The 22,359-nt window shown below is 42.8% G+C and overlaps 1 protein-coding gene across 2 annotated transcripts; it reads right to left on the bottom strand.

The window, feature by feature from the left end:
• Positions 1 to 1,292: 1,292 nt before the first annotated feature.
• On the bottom strand, positions 1,293 to 19,084 carry ntmt1 (N-terminal Xaa-Pro-Lys N-methyltransferase 1). Of its 2 annotated transcripts, XM_063073138.1 has the most exons (5): positions 18,897 to 19,084; positions 12,938 to 13,090; positions 8,489 to 8,700; positions 6,544 to 6,796; positions 1,293 to 2,394 (listed from the first exon to the last, which is right to left on the bottom strand). In XM_063073138.1, exons 3-5 carry the CDS (start codon positions 8,648 to 8,650, stop codon positions 2,138 to 2,140), a joined length of 672 nt encoding a protein of 223 aa, XP_062929208.1. In that variant the 5' UTR covers positions 8,651 to 8,700; positions 12,938 to 13,090; positions 18,897 to 19,084; the 3' UTR covers positions 1,293 to 2,137. The 2 variants fall into 2 exon arrangements, with proteins under 2 accessions (XP_062929208.1, XP_062929207.1); XM_063073137.1 differs by lacking the exon at positions 12,938 to 13,090 and having other exon boundaries at positions 1,298 to 2,394.
• Between the last annotated feature and the right edge of the window lie 3,275 nt (positions 19,085 to 22,359).

Here is a 22,359-nt window from a genome sequence, read left to right as displayed (position 1 = left end):
ATGCATTTTGGAAACAAGTCCTGTGGACTGATGAAGTTAAAATAAAACTTTTTGGCCGCAATGAGCAAAGGTATGTTTGGAGAAAAAAGGGTGCAGAATTTCATGAAAAGAACCCCCCTCCAACTGTTAAGCATGGGGGTGGATCGATCATGCTTTGGACTTGTGTTGCAGCCAGTGGCATGGGGAACATTTACTGGTAGAGGGAAGAATGAATTCAATTAAATACCAGCAAATTCTGGAAGCAAACACCATACCGTCTGTAAAAAAGCTGAAGATGAAAACAGGATGGCTTTTACAACAGGATATTGAACCTAAACACACCTCAAAATCTACAATGGACTACCTCAAGAGGCGCAAGCTGAAGGTTTTGCCATGGCCCTCAGTCCCCTGACCTAAACATCATCGAGAATCTGTGGATAGAACTCAAAAGAGCAGTGCATGCAAGACGGCCCAAGAATCTCACAGAACTAGAAGCCTTTTGCAAGGAAGAATGGGTGAAAATCCCCCAAACAAGAATTGAAAGACTCTTAGCTGGCTATAAAAAGTGTTTACAAGCTGTGATACTTGCCAAAGGAGGTGTTACTAAGTACTGTCATGCAGGGTGCCCAAAGTTTTGCTTCAGGCCCTTTTCCTTTTTTGTTATTTTGAAACTGTAAAAGATGGAAATAAAAAAGCTTTCTTGCTTAAAATATTAAAGAAATGTGTCACCTTTAACTTTATAACTTTTGAAAATCAGTTCATCTTTTACTTGCTTAGCTATTCACAGTAACAGAAATTTTGACCAGGGGTGCCCAAACATTTGCATGCCACTGTATATTTTGTCTCCTTTAATTTAGCTTACTTTGCAGGTTAGAACAGCGTGACCAAACAGAAGTCTTGGAGATGGCTCACTCTGACTTGTTATTCCAAAAGCAAAAAAATGTTCAAAGGTATTTGGAATCAAGGAGTGAATTATTATGTGTATTCATATAATTGACATTTAAATGACTCACTAATAAATCTTACTATAAAATTACATCTGTGAATCATATTTAGAGTTTTTGTTGCCAGACTAAAAGACCATTAATGTGTCAGTAATCACCAAGGAATCCTCTAACAGTGCCCAAATGACAGGACAAACAGACCCTTGGAAACAATATATGCCTAACAAAGCAATAAACCATTAGCATTGCTTTGGCAGTGTCATCCTTAATTAAAGCTTCAAGCCTCTGGCTCAGATCCTCCTCAGCCTCTGGCCAGAGATGAGACAAATAGTTTATGTTTAATACTTAGTGACTTACTGAGGAGACTAAAAACAAACAAGATGTGTATTGGAGAAAATGAAACATGTGACTGAAGGAGGATTCCTGTAATACTGTCACTAACAGCCCTGTATCAAAGAAACAGCTCTTCTGAATGACAAAATACACACAGTTCACACAAAAATAATTTATTTCATAAATTATGAGATCTGATGAATTGCATTTATGAAAATGAAAGGTGGTTTCTTGCATCTCAGAATGAGGTTAGTATGCCTTTCCTAACATGAAATACCACAGTCAAATGCAGAGGGCAGAAAAAGGCAAAAAAAAAGGGCCAGTTAGGGGCAATGAAAGGAGTAAGTGAGAGCAGGTGAGAAAGAATTAATTACTTTGAGGGTTAGCCTCAGTTATATGGGCAAATGCAGAAGCCCAATTATAGGCTCTAGACCTGGAGTAGACTGTTCTAACCTCAGAAAAAGCAGACAAGGTTTTCCTGCTGATTCCCACTCTTACTAGGTGCCAAACTGAATTCAAATATTTAAAACATACTCATTCTTTCAGTTCTGGAAACTATTCTGAAAAAACATCATCTTTCATTAGCTGCAGCTAATCAGATTCTAGCTAAGGTAATTAATCTTCCAAAGCTGCGACTCAGCATCCTGCAGTTAAGTACTTGCTCCAAGTTTATTGATCATCAGATTCATTCACTTGGATGATGGTGGAGGCTGCCTTTCAGGAATAAAGTCAAATTCAGTTTGCTGTATCCTCACTGTGCTTTATTTCAATTAAACCCAAAACCCCAGAGCTGTACCACCTTGATTTTTTTTTTCAGTTCCCTCCTCTGAGATACGGTACCCCTTCACCAACCCATCCCTGCGCCCGTGGATAGGGTCACTTCACCTCAAAGCCAGACTGTACACCTGATAAATTTCATCAGGGAAGTTATCCTGCTTCTCCTCTGCCAACACCTGGAGTCCTGCCAGTTGCACAATGGTGTGCAGGGAGTCCAAGTCTCGGCAGACACTACTGTCCACTTCGTCCTCAATCACACCCTCCTGGCTCACGTTATCCTTCACACAGATGATTCCATTTGGCCGAAGACCTTTCTGACACCTTTTCAGGAACTGGATGAGGTGGTCATCAGTCAGGTGCCCTGCAACAAGCCCGAGAGAGACTGGAAGTTACAAAAAATTGTCAAAATGGTTCATATGCTGACTGAAATTCATACAATTGTAATCACAGCACAAAAGGAGGCCATTTTCCCCTTCCTCATGCTCTTCACTGTTAAGATGGCAGTACTGAAGAAGGATGACAGCTTACTGATGGATCATAAAGAAATACAACTAAATATTTTATTAACACTTTTTCAGTGAAAAATTGTGGTAAACTATCACTGCAAACAATGAAGAGGCGAGTGAAGGTGAGGTTGGCTTGAGAGTTGAGGAGTACGGGTGCGAAGCAAATTTAGAGCGAGGTTGAAGCACGTTCGAGACAGTTGGAGCAAGCAAAGTGGAGTAGATTCAGAGTCTTGTCAATCTAAACTGAGAGCAAGGCTGAATCGATCTAAGGGCTGGGCTGATTTGGAAAAGTCGGATACGGGCCAGAATGTGGCAGCGGGGGTGACCCGGTGTTTGGACAACTTACACACTGGCACAGATGGACTTAAAAGGTAGAGTGTCGGGACCGGAGGCAGAGCAGAGGTCAGGGCACTCATTACTCTGTGATGTTTACTCCACTGTCCACAAACCATGGCTCTGAAGCCGAGGCCTAGGCTGTGGGCCTGCTCTGTCTGCTCCAGGCTTCCAGGCTATGGCCTCACTTTCGTTCTGAATGCGGTTGCTTTTATTATTTGCAATATTGTGCCCCCCACCCCCCCTCCCCATTGGCTGTTGGTCTTTTTTAAAAAATGCAGTTATTTCAGGTTTCTTGTTTTGTGGCTGCCTGTAGCAGACGAGTCTCAGGGTTGTATAATTTAAACATATTTTGATAACAAATGTACTTTGAACTTTTTCCACAGGCCTGTAATATTTACACCACATTAAATATATTCAATTCTATTTTCAAAGTTACTAAATCTGTTTATTCAGACACTGCGTCCATAAAAAAGCAGCTTGCTGTGTAGAAGCTGTTACTTTGTGGCCCATTAAGATGTTCTAGTTTAAGATGGCGCTACCGAAGATGTGTAACAGCTTGCTGGTAGCTTGAAAGCAAAGGAATTTGATTAAAACCATTAAGAATAACACTTTCTTTGAAGTAAATTGTGGTAAACTATCACTGTAAGCAATGAAGAAGTGAGCAAGGTCAAAATGAATTAACGGGACGTGCCTGCTGGTGCGCTACAAAATCAACACACTTGGGGTTGGAACCATGCTGGTTGGAGTGGACAATATGGAGGGGAGAAGTCAGGACAGAGGAGTTCTGATGCCCATCCAACTCACCTGAGTATGAGGGTGGATCACTCTAAACGCCGAGCTGAATTGGAGAGGTTGAGAATAGCTTGTTCAGCAGTAAAATCCAGGCCCAAAGCAAATCAATAGACAGTGTGTGCAAGGCCAGGAGTGACTCACCACGGTGAGGCCCAGGTCCCGATGCAAAGTACAATCTGCTGTTTGGACAATCTAAATGCTGGCCCATGTAAACAGGAAAGGCAGGGTGTTGGAGTCAGACGAGGTTGGTTGGCTGGCTCTGGACGCTGAGCCAATTTGGAGAGGTTGAGAATGGCTCTTTTGGCAGTGAAACCTAGGCCTGGAACAACTCACTGGCAGCCAAGCCCGGGTTCTAACGAGAGGTTCGGATTATTTAAACGCTGGCCAAGATAGTCTGGGGGCTTCTCTCCCTGCAACAGTAAGGCTGTGAGGCTGCCCCTGGCTGATGTGTTTCATGTCTGTGAACTTTGCGGTAACATGTTCCACTAATATGATGAACTGAAATCCGAGGATTTGAGCCTACTCTGTGGATTTGAATCTAAGGACTTAATTTGGTTCAGAATACTGTTGTTGTTCACTTGTATTGTTGTTCCCCCCACCTTTCTCTGAGGGCACTGAGGGGTTGGTCTTACTTTTTTTAAAAAAATTAGGTTCTTTTGGATTCCTTGTTTTGCGACTGGTTGTAGGTGAACAAGTCTGAAGGATGTATAATTTATACATTCTTTGATAATAAATGCACTTTGAAACTTTGATTACAGACACTGCTGTGACAGAATCCTCTTAAATTTTGCAAATTTACCTTTTAAATCTCATCTTATCCTTTGCCAACCATGGAAAAGTCATACAAATTAAACTGTTTGTTCCTGATGTCATTTCAGCAAACCTTTTCCCCTCCCCTCTTCTATTCTCCCCTCTGGCCTCTTACCTCTTCTCACCTATCAACTGCCCTGGAGCCCCTCCTCCTTCCCTTTCTCCCGTGATCCACTATCCCCTCGTCAGATTTCTTCCTCTCCTGCCCTTTACCTTTCCCACGCAACTGGCTTGACCTATCACCTCTTCTACACCCCCCCCCCCGCTTTTCATTCTGGCATCTTCCCCATTCCTTTCCATTCCTGGTCTTGGACCAAAACATCAACCTATTTTACATCTCCATAGAAGATGCCTGACCTGCTGAGCTCCTCCAGCATTTTGTGTGTTGCTTTGGGTGTTTCATTGCTGGATTTGCACCAGGCTCCTGGCACAGCAGAAGACATTCAAAGATTTGCATCAGGTTCCTAACATAACAGCATTTATAATCCCATCATGACCCTGTTAAGCACTGATTCCATTAACACTTTGTTCTTGGTAAAGGAGTCCAAATCCTAAGCAAGATACCAGTGTACTCAAGGTCTACTTAATGCTTTATTTGTAAAGATTTGACATTATCTAATTGCAATCTCTAGTTTTTTTTTAAAAACACAAGCTATTGCCTGATTGAACTAACAGTTGAAAGATTAGAAGCAGCCTGTTGTTTCCATACTGTCTAGACTGAGTACATCAATTGATCTTTTTTTCCCCAACATGTTACTGAGGTAGAAACATTAATATCATCCCAGTTTTGAGTTCAGTTAGCCAAACTCAGCTTGGGAGGGGCAATAAGGATTAACAACCGCCCCCCCCCCCAACTCGCCTTCACTAAATCTTGCCATGTCTCCATTCAAAATAACTTTTTTGCCATCTAGTGATCTTTACAGGGAGACACCAAGCACCAAGTGGGAAGAGAAGTGAGTCTGGACAATAAAATGGTACACTCAGTGTTCAGGGTCATGGCTGGGAGGTTGCTCATATCAAGCACTATTCTATAATACTGAAAATAAGGTTGGGTGTAGCAGTATTATTTATTTCTGCAGTCTGCACCATTCATTCGAGGCATGATTTACCAATTTACTTCTACAAATATAACCCCAAACTGAAGAGACCAGAAAAAATTAAGGTTATTGGTTCTTAATGGTGCTATTATGATTGTCCTTACTGAGCTGCACTTTAACTGCAAGCTAGTTAGTAAATACAGCATATCCTGGTAATATGAAATAAAAGCAAACTGCTGCAAATACAGTTTCTGCATGAAATAAAGCACAAATTTCAAATTGTTTACAGAAACATCTAACAGCATTCAATGTTCGGATATTATAAATGACCTGTTGTTTTAAATATGGATGCTTTAAATGCCAAGAACACTACAACACTGAGCTCAGACAATAAACATCCAGGGTAGTGATGCAGCAGTACCCAGGAACTATGTAGTGAAAGCTGCTGCCTTGTGCCCAGCTCTTAAACCTCTGGCTCAGAGGCAGGAGTGCTGCAGTCCATGATGCCATATTCATAAGAGAAAAGTAGCTTGCCATGCTGAACATGTTTCATAGCTGTTAGCTCAATTTATATTGCACATATTCTCCTATTACAACCATTTATCTGCTTCCCAAACTGCCCTCTGTGGGACATGCTTTCATTAATGAAGATGTCATTATCACAACTGACAGGAAAGCATAATTATAGCATAACAGCTTTACAAGTAGTTTCCAATCTTAATGTGGATATGGAATGTTAAAAAAAAAGCCAAGTTAAAAATATGGCTTTCTAACTAGACTAGAAGACCAGATAAAGGAAAGGAAAACAAAACTTTGGAAACATTCAATCGGTAGTAAGCTCAGAAAAATTTCAGAATTTCTCTGCAATATGATTAAGGACCTTTTAGCCACAAGCTCAAAGAGCCCATTGGTCTACATCTGCTTTTGCTTTCAAAGTCTCCACGTTTGTTTAAAGTGGGGTTTGTTGTCCAGGTTCAATTTTCCTCCCTTGTGTAACCCCACCCCTAACAGTTTTGGTCAATGACATACCAATCACCCACTGGATCCAGATGACATCGTATCGCTGGGGTTGGGGGATGAAGTCTTGCAGGCCACAGCAGAAGTAGTTGCCCACGCGGCTGCCCTCTTCCCCCAGGTGGGTCTTGGCCTTGGCCAGGAAACCCTCTGTTACATCCACCATGTCAACAACTTTAAACAAGGGTAGCAGCAATCGCTTTGTAATTCTGCCAATTCCAGCACCGCAGTCCAGCGCACAGTTTGACCCTGCCTTTCCAGTTCCTTCCTGTCGAGAATGGAAAACAGCTTGAACACCTTGCGTTCCAGTAGCGTGATAGACGATAATTCACTACCTGCTTTGGGGTTGTATCAAACATCATTTGTGGTAGGAAAACAGAAAATGCTGGAAGCACACAACAGAACAAGCAAGGCATGCATGTTCCATATAATTAAATTTCTAAAGTAAGTTCCTGCTGCAATTCAGCAAACCAGGCAACATTTATGCAAATAACAAATTTACCAAATGGATTACCTTTCTTTAAAAAGAATTGGTTAAAGGACAATAATTGGAAGTTGACAATGCTGTCTCCTCTACATTGGAGAAAGCAAATATGTACTGGGTGATCATCTACACTCAGTTCGCAGGATTGGTCCCAAGCTTACTGTTAACATGCCACTTTAATTCCCAATCACACTCCAATTCTCATTCCAACCCGCCTATCTACAGGCTCCTCCACTATTGTAGAGAGGATCAAAGTAAACTAGTAAAACATTTTATCTTCAGTCCGGGGATTTTGCAGCTGTCTGGAATAAACACTGATATTTCCAAATTCAGGTAAACTGCTCTTATCTTTTCCCATTATTATACTTACTCCTTTTTTTCTCAGTTTCTTTTAAATGTCTTGCTAATGGTCAGTACTCATGCTCTATCTTATCTATCCTAATCTATCTTAACCTATCACATATAGGCTTTTATTTTAAATTTCACTCCTCGCCACCGGACTGTTTATAATCTGTAGACCTGTCATTCTCCTCCACTGCCTCCCCCCCACCCCCCCAACCAATATCCCCATTTATGAGGAAGCATCGCAGACCCGAAAAATTGACTGGATTTTCTTTCCACAGATGCTGCTTGACTGGCTGAGTTCTTCCAGTATTTCTGTTTTTAATAATGATATTAGGGGATAAATACACTGATTCATAGAGGATACTACAGTATAACTGAGCATAGGAATTATCACAAAATTGGGAAGTAGCCTAAGCAGCAGGACTGCAAATTCTGAGGCTCTTTCTTGTTCCATATCCAAAGTGAAAGCTCTATTCATTTCCAATTACCTGACTCTCATTATATCTTATTTGACCAGGGGCAATTTAAATCTATCATTAAGTTAGCCTTCCCTCCGTGGACACTCTACACATGGTGACGTGCAGCCAGCAAGTCAAAGACCCCACTCACCCCGGACATTCTCTCTTCTCCTCGCCTCGTCAGGCAGGAGATAGAAAAGCTTGAAAGCACTTCCCACCAGACTGAAGGAAAGCTTCTAACTTGCTGGTATAAGACTACTCAATGGTTCCCTGGTATGATACGTTGGATTCCTGACATCACAATCTACCTTGTCACGATCTTGCACCTTATAATCTACCTCCACTACACTTCCTGCGTAGCTGTTGCACTCTATTCTGCATACTATTGTTTACCTTGCGCTACCTCAGTGCACTATGCAACAATTTAATATATATGAACTTACAAGTCAAACTTTGCACTTTACCTCAGTACATGTGACAATAATAAACCAATTCCAAATGAGACAAAGGCTTGTTTGCAGACATGAAAGTCAAAAGGTTCACACAACTTTTGTTTGTGCGTGGGGAGGGGTAGTAGTGGAATAGGGGGAAGGGTGGGAGAAAGTGGTCAATAGACTCATAGACTTTCAAGAACATGCAAAACCCATTAACACAGATGATCATGAAGACTCACCCCAATGAACCGCTGCAGAAATTTCTTGGAGGAATTGATGTCAATGCTAGAGATGTGTCCATAACCTCCCAACATACCATCCACTGTTGGAGGTATATTCTTCCAGTATTTCTCAGCTCTGGAGTAGAATCTGTCCTCATCGCCAATGACCTCAGCAGTCATAATGCAGACTTCAAATTCAATCAGGTGAAAATGGATGTAAAACTAGAAGGCTGATAATTGGGAAGAGGGGAGGTAAAACAGAAATGAAAATTAAAAAAGAGAAAACATTAACAGTACAGCACAGGAACATGCTCTCTGGTCCATAATACCTGTGATGACCATTATATATTATCTATATACTACTAAAACTCTCACGCTCTGTCTGTCTGTTTGTGACCTCCAATTAGCGCAAATGGTGCATTACAGCGGCACTTTTTTTTTGGCTAAATCGAATTAAAATGCGCTAACTTACAGAATGCAGGCAAAGTGCAGGGTTATATGTTTGTATAAAATTGCTCATTCAAAAAGTTCACACAACTTTTGTTTGTGCGTGGGGAGGGGCTGTAGTGGAATAGGGGGAAATCAACAGGCTGCCTTTCAACCAAGACCCGATCGGCCATCATGGAAATTGCGATGCCACAGCCCGACACCTGCGCACGGCCAGCTTCAGCAGCTCCTTACGATGCTCACACAGCCGCTTCAACCTTCCATGGAGACTGCGATGCCACACCATGACGCATGCGCACAGCCAGCCTCAGCAGTTTGGAGGCTTTGCTGTTACTGCTTCCTATCTTCTATCAAGCATTAGGACAAAAATATATGGATAGCCTAATTATGCTGCGTGGAAAGAGAAGGAGGTCATTATGGTCAAGAGATGATGCCAAATGTCATCGGGAAGCGGCAAGGAGAAGGAGAGAACAACAATCGGATGAGGCCAGGGCCGCACGACTCCAGGATCACAGAGTCAGGACAAAAAAGATGAGAGAAGATGAGGCATGCACGTCTCCAAAATGACAACAATAGGCACAGACGGAGGACAGAACAAGAATCCGATCAGGCCAGGGCTGCACGACTCTAGGATGAGAGAGAATAAATGGTAGAAGGGATGAAGGATGAAAGGGCTGTGCATCTCCGGAATGACAAAAACAGGCAGAGAAGGAGGAGAGAGGAAGAGACAGAGGAGAAAAGGAAAGATCAACTCGAGAATATGCGGCACAGAGTAATTATTGCGAGAGTTGCTGAAGACGACAATGGTCGCTTTCGACGACAATACCTCGACAGAGAAAGAGCAAGGCAAAATGCACAACTGGCATGCCGTCACATTTCTGCTTATGTTGGTTCGATGACAAGAGTATGCCCTCACTGTCGTGCCTTCCTATTCACTGGAGAAACCGCACAGTTCTGCTGTATGAAGGGAAAGGTCAGGATAGGCAACCTGCAGCCTCTACCTAATGAACTCCTCAATTTGTACAGCAATGATGAACCTATTGCAAACGAGTTCAGGAAGAACATCAGACAATACAATTGCCTCTTCCAAATAACATCCATTGGTGCCACAGAAGTCATTCCAACCAGGAATCGATGGAATCCTTCTGTGATTATTCAAGGCCAAACCCATCATTACATCGGACATTTAATTCCGGACCCAACCCAGCAAGCCCGATTCCTTCAAATTTACTTTATTTTGTCTTGCTATGCGTCTTTCTTCTTTAATAAGCTGAGTTTTTCTTCTTTAATTTCCAAATCAAAGAGATAGCAATAGCATTCAGGAAAATTTAATGTTCATTTTGGTCACATCAGACTGCACTACCCTTCTCTCAAAGGGTGCCCCAACGGGTCACCCTGTTGTCTAGTTAATTGTATAAATACAAGCTATAATAACACAGATTTAAAGTGTAGGATTCCTTTACTGAGAAACTCAAAACGACTCAGTTCAGTATAATAAGCAGAAAAAACAGGATAATTGTGCAACACACACTACTGCCAGTACATTGAGAAATAAATCAAAGGATACAGGAATAGGACAGCAAAGTTACATCGATATAGAAGATCAGCCACAACAACCTTACTCAATGACAACACAATTCAAGAGGGCATGAATGACTTAAGGCAAATCAACAAAACTAAAACAGTGGATAAAATTGCAAAAGATAGTTCAGATTTTGACAATTCATAAAGAACATCAAAAAATTACAACAGACTGCATGAGTTACAAAAATGAAACATAAAAATTGCACAAATCAACAATTAAAAAAGCCACCAAGTGTTATGTGCTTCTATTAAAAACTGATATTTATAATAAAAAACAGACAAGAGATTTTGCAGATGCTGTAAATCTAGAGCAATACACACAAAATTCTGGAGGAACTGAGCAGGTTAGGCTGCATCTATGGAGGGAAATGAAGAGTTGATATTTCAGGCCAAGATCAGTCCTAATAAAGGGTCCTGGCCTGAAATGTTGACTGTTCATTTATTTCCCTCCATAGGTCATGCCTGACCTGCAGAGTTCCTCCAGCATTGTGTGTGTTACTTATAAGGAAATATTAACACGATGAATAATTGCCAGAATTTGCAACAGAGAATTGCAGGCATGCTAACTCACCAATGTTATTCGAAGCAAAACAGAATAGAAGAAATTAAATGCACAAAAGATAACTGATTTCGGAGACCAGATGATTTCTTTTACAGAATTTTCAGAGTAGACAGGAATAATTGGAAGTTATGGTGAGGGAACCAGCAAAGTTCTCTCAAACATTCTTAAATTTAAAAAGAAACACAGACCACTATGCATTTTAAAAATGTTGAGAGTTAAGACACTAGGCATTGACCAAACATCTTTCAGAAAATTTCAAGAGTCCAGAGTTAAGGACAGAGTTAAAATTTCAAGATAAACTTACCAAAAATGTACAATTGCAAGAAAAAGCTTGTGAACCCATTGCAATTACCTGGTTTTCTGCACTAATTTCTCAAAATGTAGCATGATCTTCATCTACGTCACAATAACAGACAAACACAATATGCCTAAACTAATAACACACAAGAGAAAATCTGCAGGTGCTGGAAATCCAAGCAACACTCAAAATGCTGGAGGAACTCAGCAGGCCAGGCAGCATCTATGGAAAAGAGCAAACAATCAACACTTAGAGCCGAGACCCTCAGCAGGTCCTGATAAAGGGTCTTGGCCCGAAACATTTTGACTGCACTCTTTTCCATAGATGCTGCCTGACCTGCTGAGTTCCTCCAGCATCTTTCTGTGTGTTGCACAAACAATTATACTACTTCTCATCACTACTGAATACACCATTTAAACAATCACAGTCTAGGTTCAAAAGTATGTAAACTTCTGGGGTAATGCCTTCTACAAAAGCTATTTGGAGTCAGGTGATCCAATCAATGAGATGAGATTAGAGGCATGGGTTGTAAAGGTGCCCTGCCCTATAAAAAGGCACACAAAGTGAGGTTACTGACAGAGCCTGCTCTTCTCAAGAAAGACCTGCTTATGTGCACACCTTGATTAAAACAACTTTCAAAGGACCTTAGAACAAGAACTGTAGAGATGTATGAAATTGGAAAAGGCAGCAAAAGCATTTTTAAAGAGCTGAGTGCTCATAAGTACACAATACGAGAAAAGCCTGCAGAAATCTCTAGAACTTGCTAAAGTCTCTGTTCATGTGCCCACTAAGAAAAACACCAAACAAGAATGGTGTTCACGGAAGGACAATACAGAAAAAAACTTTGCTGCATGACTCAAGTTTGCAGAAGACCACCTGGATGTTCCAGAACCCTTCTGGGACAATGTTCTATGGACTTAAGAGACAACAGTTGAACTTTTTGGCAGAAATGCACACCACTGTTTGGAGGAAAAAGGGCACTGCACACCAACACCAAAACCTCATCCCAACTGTGAAGCATGGTGGAAGGAGCATCACCATGATGATATAACCATATAACAATTACAGCACGGAAACAGGCTATTTCGGTCCTTCTAGTTCGTGCCGAACTCTTACCCTATCCTAGTCCCACCGACCTGCACTCAGCCCATAACCCTCCACTAGCTTCCTCTGCATTCTCGCGACAAAAGGGGCAGGAGGGGCCAAGGTGACCATCTGGTACCACAACATGGAGGCCACCAGCTGGTTTATGACCCTGGGAGTGTGTGATGGGATGGTGTAGAGGGAGTTTCACTCTGTGTCTGACCCCGGGAGTGTGTGATGGGATGGTGTAGAGGGAGTTTCACTCTGTGTCTGACCCTGGGAGTGTGTGATGGGACGATGTAGAGGGAGCTTCACTCTGCGTCTGACCCCAGGAGTGTGTGATGGGATAGTGTAGAGGGAGCTTCACTCTGTGTCTGACCACGGGAGTGTGTGATGGGATGGTGTGGAGGGAATTTCACTCTGTGTCTGACCACGGGAGTGTGTGATGGGACAGTGTAGACAGACTGAGCACATCTCCAAACGACCCGCGTACCTTTTGTGTTGGTCTAACAGGTCCTTGTCAGTGATGAGCACTTTCAGATCCTTGAGGTCCTTCAGGAATTCCCTATCCAGGTCCACATCCATGTCATCAACATTGGAGTCTACGGCCCCCAGGGGCTGATTTACTGCCTCAGGGCCTGGACAGCTTACAATAGTTGAGGAAACAATTAATTCAAAATTGTATCAAGACATTTTACAGAAGAATGTCAGAGTAGCAGTCCTTCACCTGAAACTTAATAGAAATTAGATGATGCAACAAGACATTGATCCACAATGTGAGAGTAAATCAACAAAAGAATGGTTTAAAAAGAAGAAAATTTGTGTCTCAGAATGGCCAAGTCACAGTCCAGACCTTAACCCAATTGAGATGCTGTGGCATGACCTGAAGAGGGCTGTTCACGCAAGGTATCCCAGAAATATTGATAAACTAAAACAGTTTTATATGGAGGAATGGTCTAAAATTCCTCTTTGTCATTGTGTAAGTCTGATCAGCAGCTACAGGAAACATCTGGTGGTGGTGACTGCTGCTAAGTGAGGTTCTACCAGTTATTAAATCCAAGGGTTCATATACTTTTTCCAGTCTGGACTGTTAATGATTAAACAATAGGTAGATACTTTATTGATCCTGAAGGAAATTAGTGTTACAGTAGCATTACAAGTGAACAGATATAAATAATAGAGAAATAGAAAGAATAAAAAAGTTACCTTAAAAATAAGATGTACAAGTTCACATTGATAAGATGGTAATGCAAGGATTACCGCAATGGGTGCACATCCACACCATCCAGATATCAAGTGATGGAAGTATTGCACAGGGTGTCCATGATAGCAGGGTGTGGTAAACAGAGCTAAAACAGAGCTCTGCCAACAATTTTGGGCCCCATATCTCAGAAAGAATGTGTTGTCATTGGAGGGAGTCCAGAGGATGTTCACAAAGATGATTCTCAGAATGAAAGGGTTAACTTACGAGGAGCATTTGGCAGCTTTGGGCCTGTACTCACTGGAATTTAGAAGAATACAAGGGGATCTCATTGAAACCAATCAGATGTTGAAAGGACTAGATAGGGTGGATGTGGAGAGGATGTTTCCTATGGTGGGGGTATCCAGAACTAGAGGGCACAGCCTCAACATTGAGGGTTGACCTTTCAGAACGGAGCAAGGAGAAATTTTTTTGGCCAGACAGCAGTGAATCTATGGAATGCTCTGCCACAGACTGTGGTGGAGGTCAAGTCCGTGGGTATATTTAAGGTGGAAGTTGATCATTTCCTGATTGGTCAGGGCATCAAAGGATATGGCAAGAAGGCAGGTGTATGGGGTTGAGTGGGATCTGGGATCAGCCATGATGGAGTGGCTGAACTCGATGGGATGAATGGCCTAATTCTGCTCCTATATCATGGTAAATAGAGATTAATAACAGAACAAAGTGTTCAATAAAGACATGAAAAGTACATTGTGCGTTAATAGTTTAGGCAGATTGTGTTTGTCTATTGTTGTAACTTAGATGAAGATCAGACCACATTTTATGAGTAATTAATGCAGAAAACCAGGTAACTGCAAAGGGTTCACAAACTTTTTCTTGGAACTGTACATGCTAATATGCAGTGCTACAAGTTCATTGATCTTATTCCATATACTGTGCACATTCAAATATAACACCTTCGGTCCTGTATTCATCATTTTCAACTTTGTCAGCTCACCGTTGACTGCAATTTTGCCCTATTAACAGCCTCTCCTCACTACACATTGCCTCTGTATGTAAACCAGCTACTTAATCTTCAGCATTCACCCACCTTTCCTTGCGTTGAAATACACACAGCTCAGGACACCAGTCACACCATGCCCACTTTTTGATTCCTAACTTTGTCTTATAAGACCATAAGACACAGGAACAGAATTAGGCCATTTGGTCCATTGAGACTGCTCTGTCATTTTGTCAATGCTGATCCATTTCCCCCCATTCCAATCTCCTGCCTTCTCCCCATAACCATTCATGCCCAAACAAATTAAGAATCCACCTACCTCTGCCTTAAATAAACCCATAGCCACCTGTGGCAACAAATTCCACAGATTCGCCAGCCTCTAGCTAAAGAAATTACTCATCTCCGTCCTAAATGGATGTCCCGTTCCCCCCCCCCCCGGCCTTTTGAAGCCTTGCCCTCAGGTTCTACACTCATAGGAAACATCCTCTCCAAATCCAGTCTATCAAGGGCTTTAAACATTTAAGAGGTTTCAATGAGATACACCCCCCACCCCACCATTCTTCTGAATTCCAATAACAGGCCCAGAGCCATCAATTAGTCCTCATATGGTAACTCTTTCATTCCCAGAACTCCTCTTAGCCCTCTCCAATGTCATCACATCCTTTCTTAGGCAAGGGGCCCAAAACTACTCTCAATGCTCCAGCGAGGCCTTACTGGTGCCTTATAAAGCATCAACATTACATCCCTGCCTTTATATTCTAATTCTCTCAGAATAAACGCTTACATTGTATTTGCGTTCCTCACCTTCAACTCCACCTGCAAATTAACATTCAGAGAATTCTGTATGAGGATTCCCTTTGCACCTTGGATTCTTGAATTTTCTCTCCATTTAAAAAATAATCTACATTTTATTTTTTTCTACCCAAAGTGCATGGCAATACAATTCGCAACACTGTATTCCATCTTAATAATTACGAGTTATTTTAATTGTGTCTCAACCTCCAGCATCATTTTAAAATTTGTGCTGGCACTGAAGTCCAAAGGATTATGATACAAAGTTCAGATCAACGTCAGAATGCCACTGCAAATTCTGCTGCTGCACCAAAAACAATGGGTGTCTACTCACATCTATTGAATGTGACTACAGCTGTCTTACATGATCTGTAATCAAAAAAGCAGTTGCTTAGAATCTGAAATAAGATCAAGAATGATAGAAGTACTCAGCAAATGAGGGAACACCACCAACAATGTTATAGAGGAACCAACCCAAAATAGGAAAAAATGATTATTCAAACTATTGAATTCAATTTTGAGTCCTAAGGGCTGTTCCCTTGCCTAGGTTGAGGAAGGAGTGCTGTTACTCAAGCTGAAGATGGACATTAGCAGAACAGTGTAGAGGACAAAGACAGGTCAAAATGAGAGGGGAACATAAAGCGATGGTGTGGTGGAATTGCAAGGGCAGTTTGGGCACGTGGTGAGGAAGGAACAAAGCAGACAGGCAGTTTCTGATGCAAGATCATCCACCAGTAACATTAACTCATTTTTGCTCTCTCCACGGTTGCTGGCTGATCTGTACCTCAGAGCTCCAGTGCATTACTCTCTCTTCTACCGTCATTCATCTGCTGTTAATTGTTATGATTAACGAGAATGAATTTCTATTTCTTAGGCAGTACCGAAAGCAATTATGTCACCTGGACAACCTCTGTCTGTACCATATCACAGAATCACACATTCCCTTTTGTTTGCTTCAATGTTCCCCGTCTCTGGAACTTAAAAACATACTCTCTTTCTCATTTTTCCAATTATGATGGACCCAAAACATTAACTGTTTCATTCTTTACAAATGCTGCCTGACTCGATGAGTACTCCCAGTATTTCCCATTCTGTTTCCCTTTACTTCCAAGTTGGAACTGAAAATAAAGATTGCAGGTGCAAATACAGCTTGGCAATCCTAATGCCAAGGCGCCATTCTAACAGCTAACAAGCTTTTAATTATCAATCCATCTGATTTTTTGCAAAATATGGTTTTGTACCCAACCTAAAGAAGGCAGAGATGAAGAGGGGTGTAAGATAGGTAAAGACAGACCCTCGAGGGGAGAGATGGCAATAATTGACATAAGCAACAGAATATTGTTCAAACATGTGAATATTTTACCAGAACAAACTATATGACAGAGGAGAATTAGGCTATTTGGCCCATCAAGTCTACTCCGCTATTCGATCATGGCTGTTTTATTTTCCCTGTCAATCCCATTCTCCTGCCTTCTCCCTGTAAGGATGTGAAAGGTTACTAATCAAGAACCTATCAATCCCCACTTTAAATATACCCAATGTCATGGCCTCCACAGCTGTCTGTGGCAATGAATTCCACAAACTTTACCATCCTCGGGCTAAAGAAATTACTCATCTCTGTTCCAAAGGACACCCTTCTGTATCCCACTATTGAAAACATCCTCTCCATATTCACTCTATCCAGTACTTTCAATATTTGGTATGTTTCAATGAAAGCCCCCCTTCATTCTTCAGCAAGTACAGACCCAGAGCCAGCAAACACTCCTTATATGTTAACCATTTCATTCCCAGAATCATTCTTGCAAAACCTCCACTAGACCCTCTCTGATGCCAGTACATCCATCCAAAACTACGCACAATACTCTAAATGCAGTCCCAAAAAATGCTTTCTGCTCACTATATTCCAAGTGAGGTCTGACCAACAACTTATAAGCCTCAGCATTATATTCTTGTCCTCTCAAACTAAATGTACTTTTCCTTACTGCCGATTCAACATGCAAATTAAGGAATCCTGCACTGGGGCTCTCAACTCCCTTTGCACCTCCGATTCCTGAATTCCCCCCCCCCATTTAGAAAAGTGTACATATTTATTCCTTCTAAAAAAGTGCATGGCCATACACTTCCCTATACCATCAATAGCTTCTTTGCCCATTCTCCTAATCTGTCCAAGTCTTTCTGCAGAATCCCTGCTTCATCAACACCACCTTTTTTTAAAAATCATCAGAAAACTTGGCCACAAAGCCATCATTTCTGTCATCCAAGTTATCAACATATAGCGTGAAAAGCACAACACCGACCCCACAAGTCAACCGCAGCCAGTCAGAAAAGGGCCTCTTTATTCCCATCTTTTATCCATGCTAGTATCTTTCTTGCAATAACATGGGCTCCTAGCTTGCTTGGCAGCCTCATGCAAGGCACCTTTTCAAAGGCCTTCTGAAAATCCAAAACACAAGAGATTGTGCAGATGCTGGAAATCTTGAGCAACACACATGAAATGCTGGAGGAACTCAGCAGGTCAAGCAACATCTATGGAGAAGAATAAACAGGCCATGTTTAGGGCCAAGATCCTTCATTAGGACTTGTAACAATTAGGACAATCTTATATAATGGATCTTCTAATCAAAGTGTCCAATGTGCAACTGGTACCAGGATTTAATTGGATTTATGGTCATCCAATGCGATCATAAACAGTTAAAAACCACAAGAGAACGAACATTCACAAAAATGTTTTATGCTAAATTCTCAGTTTAAATTCTCTGCCAGAAATTGTTGCCAGAGCAGTGTTTATTATTTTTAAAGGAGTTGCTACAGGGAGAAAACACACGTGAAGTAAAAATATCCACCATCCATTCAGTTATTTGATTCTATTTTCAGCATAAGGCATGAAGGAAATCAAACCAAAACCAAATCTGTGCATTGCAGGGCCGCTGCATGTCCATCAGACAGTAAACGACTTCCCTGTGGGGCGTTAGGAAGGTTAATCAGAGATTGTAAAATTATAACCTCAACTGGAACACGATAAAGCGAATGCAGTTTTTTTTGTATCGCCAGAAATAATTCACAGGATGATGGGTTAAACAGAATCTGCAGTCACCAGTGAATCTGGACACGTCAATTCCCAGAATAGTCTGCGTGCTTCAACAAATGTGGGTCGACACAAATGGCGAAACTGGAGCCCAGTAAATTCCACGGCTATATTGGGAGAGCCCTCACCTCGGCAGTGTGACCCGCTTCTCACAGGGAAGGGTGCTGAGACTCAAGGTCTGTCACTCTCCCCGAGTGATCGTGAGAGAGTCACCGATCTGGTCACGTTAAAGAGAAGCAAAGGCCCGCAGCAGGGACGGGAGAAGGACAAGGTGTACCAGCATGGGTGGGGAGACCGCGGGCGTTCCGCTGGGGAGACGAGAGGCCCGTGTGGCAAGAGCCAGGGATCGGGGTGGGAGGGAAGGGACAGCCTACCCCGCTCCACGGCTGCTTCCAGAACCTTCTGGCTTCCAGCCTCTGACAGTCGGGACCCCGCGACGCTCTCGCACCGACAGCTCGCCGCCGGCCCCGCCAGACCCAGTGCCGAGGCGCCGCCGAAGGCCGCAGGCTCCCGAGTCCTTCACTCTGAGCTAACAGCCGCTCCACGCGGACCGGAGCGCCGTTCTCACCGCCCCGTGACGCAATCGCGTACCCGCCTCAGTTGCTAATGGCGACGCGTCCATATGATGTCACTGCTGGTTGAGGAGACATACAGTAACCAAGTTCTGTACGAGTTGAGGCCATTCCTGAAGTTTAAAGTGACACACACTAGATTTGGTTAGCACCTTGCAATGCGCTTATACTAGCCAATAATGTGTTTCTCGGCCCGAAACGTCGACCGTACTTTTTTCCATAGATGCTGCCTGGCCTGCTGAGTTCCTCCAGCATTGTGTGTGTGTGTGTGTGTGTGTGTTGCTTGGATTTCCAGCAACTGCAGATATTCTCTTGTTTGTGGTCAAATTACAAAGGGCAGGACATTTACAAAGACAGCTGTGTAGGAGGGGTCCGAAGGATCACTGGGGACCTGAGTCACCCCAACCACAAAGCGTTCCAGCTGCTACCATCCGGGAAACGGTACCGCAGCATAAAAACCAGGAGCAACAGGAACCGGGACAGCTTCTTCCACCAGGCCATCAGACTGACTAATTCATGCTGATACAATTGTATTTCTGTGTTACATTGACTGTCCTGTTGTACATGCTATTTATAACAAATTACTATAAATTGCACATTTAGACGAAGACGTAACGTAAATATTTTTTACTCCTCATGTATATGAAGTATATAAGTAATAAAGTCAATTCAACTCAATTCAATTCACAAACATTGTTTTGTGTGGTATTTGAGAATGGACATTGGTCAAGAACCTCGGGAGAAATAGTGGTGTTGAGAACTTGTACACCGGGAAGAATTTGGCAGGAAGACTTCTAGTTTAAATCTCATCTTTGGCCTCTCTTTCAGCCGAATTGGAATGTTGGCCTGGATTTTATTAATGCATTCCTAGTAAATGGAAACCTCTGATTTTCAAAGGCCTGTGGTCACACCAGCAATAGGTCAGTGGATTAAGACAAATGTCCTGGCTGAGAGGGGAAACCTACCTCAGAGAGGCCTTATCTCAATACTTCCCTCGCATTCATTCTTCTTTCTAATCTATTTTCCTTCCCTTCAAAAACTCCACCCCTCCTCCTTTTACAGGATCCTGCTTCCCTCCTGGGCACGATGACCTGAATTGAACATTCATAGTCCCTCCTGTGGAATGGTTAGAATACTCAACATAAAGCAATTCTTTAAAGCTTTCAAAAATATCGGGCCGGCGAAACTCAGCTCCGATTGGATGAAAGTCCTGTTATGTGAACGTACTCCCCGCTCTTTGAGAAGTGTGTCAGGGAGCTTAACCAACATAACTTTGGAATTGCAGAGGACTCTTCCTTGCTCATCTCCGGGCCGCAGCTGAGAAACTGTCAGACTATTCCAGTTGACAAGTTCCAGTTCACTGGTGGCTACAGATTCCGTCTGATGCTTTGCTTTAACAATCCCGTTTGAAAACTGCTTCATTTCTTTCACCATTACTTCTCCACTTGTTAGCTTCCGACCTTTCACTGATCTCACCAGGGCCGGCTTCATTATTATTTGTTATTGGATTTCAATGTCAGGTTTTCATTTATTTTCGGGCTCCACGGGGGTACAGCTGACAGAGCTGCTCGCTGCTGGCTCCAACCACCCAGGTTTCATCCTGACCTCTGGAGATGTGTGTGGAGTTTACAAGTTCTTCTACGTCCCTGGCATATATCAGGGTTAAATGGACACTGTAAATCGCCTCTGGTGAGTGAGTGAGTGGAATGAGTCGAGGGGATGTGGAATTAATTTAGGATTATTTTGAGAGATCACTTGGTGATAACTGAAGACTCGGAAGGTTTATTAGACTATAGACATTGGAGCAGAATTCGGCCATTTGGTCCATTGCATCTGCTCCGCCATTCCATCCTGGCCGATTTATTACCCTCTCAACCCCACTCTAACTCGGCCATGGACCGGTCCCAAGCCAGACTGTGAAAGGAGGAGGGCAGGGCAGGGCACGGGGCTAGCAACCCCATCCTGTCAAAGCCGACCCTACAGCAATGCCCAGGAAAGACCTTATTCCAGGGAGAGGAAGGGTCTTCAAAGACGGGCTACACCTCGGGTCAATTTGAAAGACTGGCCCAGGACCAAGGCTCTGGTGAGCTGCCATCGGCAGCCTATGCCCTAGTAGGGCTGATGGGCTTAAGTAAGGGGCAACCCCATTCTCCTACCTTTTCCCCACAATCTTTGCTGTCTTAATAATCAAGAACCTTCCAACCTATACTTTAAACGCGACTTGGCCTCAATAACTGTGTGTGGCAATGAATTCCACTTTTTGGCTGAAGAAATTCCTCCTCATCATCTCTGTTCTAAATGGACGTCCTTCTGTTCTGAGGCTGTGCCACCAGAGGAAACCGGATCACACGGAAGAAACCCATGTGGTCAAGGGGAGAACGTACACACTCCTTACAGACGGAATTGAACTCTGACAACTTGAGCTGTAAACACATCGCGCTAACCGCCGCGCTCTTCTACTTATTCCTCGAGTGTCTGTGGCCGCCCAGACTCTCCCGCTTACTGTCATCTAACACAGGGCACTGTGTGAAACTGTGCAGACTGAAGCACTTCTGTCACACAGACCACCACAGAAGGAACAGCATATCCTCAGTATGTCCCTCTGCAAGGATGCTACTGAACTGTCCTCTTCCTTAAGGCCGTGGATCAGAGCACCCTCTGTGAACTTTTTGGATGTATCATGTATCATGTATCATCCTGCCCTTCACCCCCGGTACCTGGGCCCTGTCTGTTTGATGGCTCCTAACTAGATCAATTTGTATCTCCATTTTCTGCGCACTTCATATCCTTTGCCCCACCAATGACAACCACACCTTCAGGTGCCTCGGATCATATAATCATATAACAAATACAGCACGGAAACAGGCCATCTCGGCCCTTCTTGTCCGTGCCGAACACTTACTCTCACCTTCTCTCATCTACCTGCACTCAGCCCATAACCCTCCATTCCTTTCCTGTCCATATACCAATCCAATTTTTTTTTAAATGACAAAATCGAACTTGCCTCTACCACTTCTACTGGAAGCTCGTTCCACACAGTTACCATTCTCTGAGTAAAGAAGTAAAGTAAAAAACTTTTGCCCCTTAACTCTTAACTCATGTCCTCTTGTTTGAATCTCCCCTACTCTCAATGGAAAAAGCCTATCCATGTCAACTCTATCAATCCCCCTCATAATTTTAAATACCTCTATCAAGTCCCCCCTCAACCTTCTACACTCCAAGGAATAAAGACCTAACTTGTTCAACCTTTCTCTATAACTTAGGA

Source organism: Mobula hypostoma, chromosome 21 (assembly GCF_963921235.1).
Source record: "Mobula hypostoma chromosome 21, sMobHyp1.1, whole genome shotgun sequence".
NCBI classification, from domain to species: Eukaryota; Metazoa; Chordata; class Chondrichthyes; order Myliobatiformes; family Myliobatidae; genus Mobula; species Mobula hypostoma.
Note: the sequence above shows the minus strand (reverse complement) of the source record. Positions and strands in the feature narration are given on the sequence as shown.

Coding starts and splice junctions, on each gene's coding strand:
- ntmt1 (XM_063073138.1), bottom strand. CDS start 8,650: ATGACTGCTGAGGTCATTGGCGATGAGGACAGATTCTACTCCAGAGCT. Junction 6,797..8,488: donor TTCTGCAGCGGTTCATTGGG/GTGAGTCTTCAT, acceptor CATTCTCGACAG/GAAGGAACTGGAAAGGCAGG. Junction 2,395..6,543: donor CTGGATCCAGTGGGTGATTG/GTATGTCATTGA, acceptor GGCTTGTTGCAG/GGCACCTGACTGATGACCAC.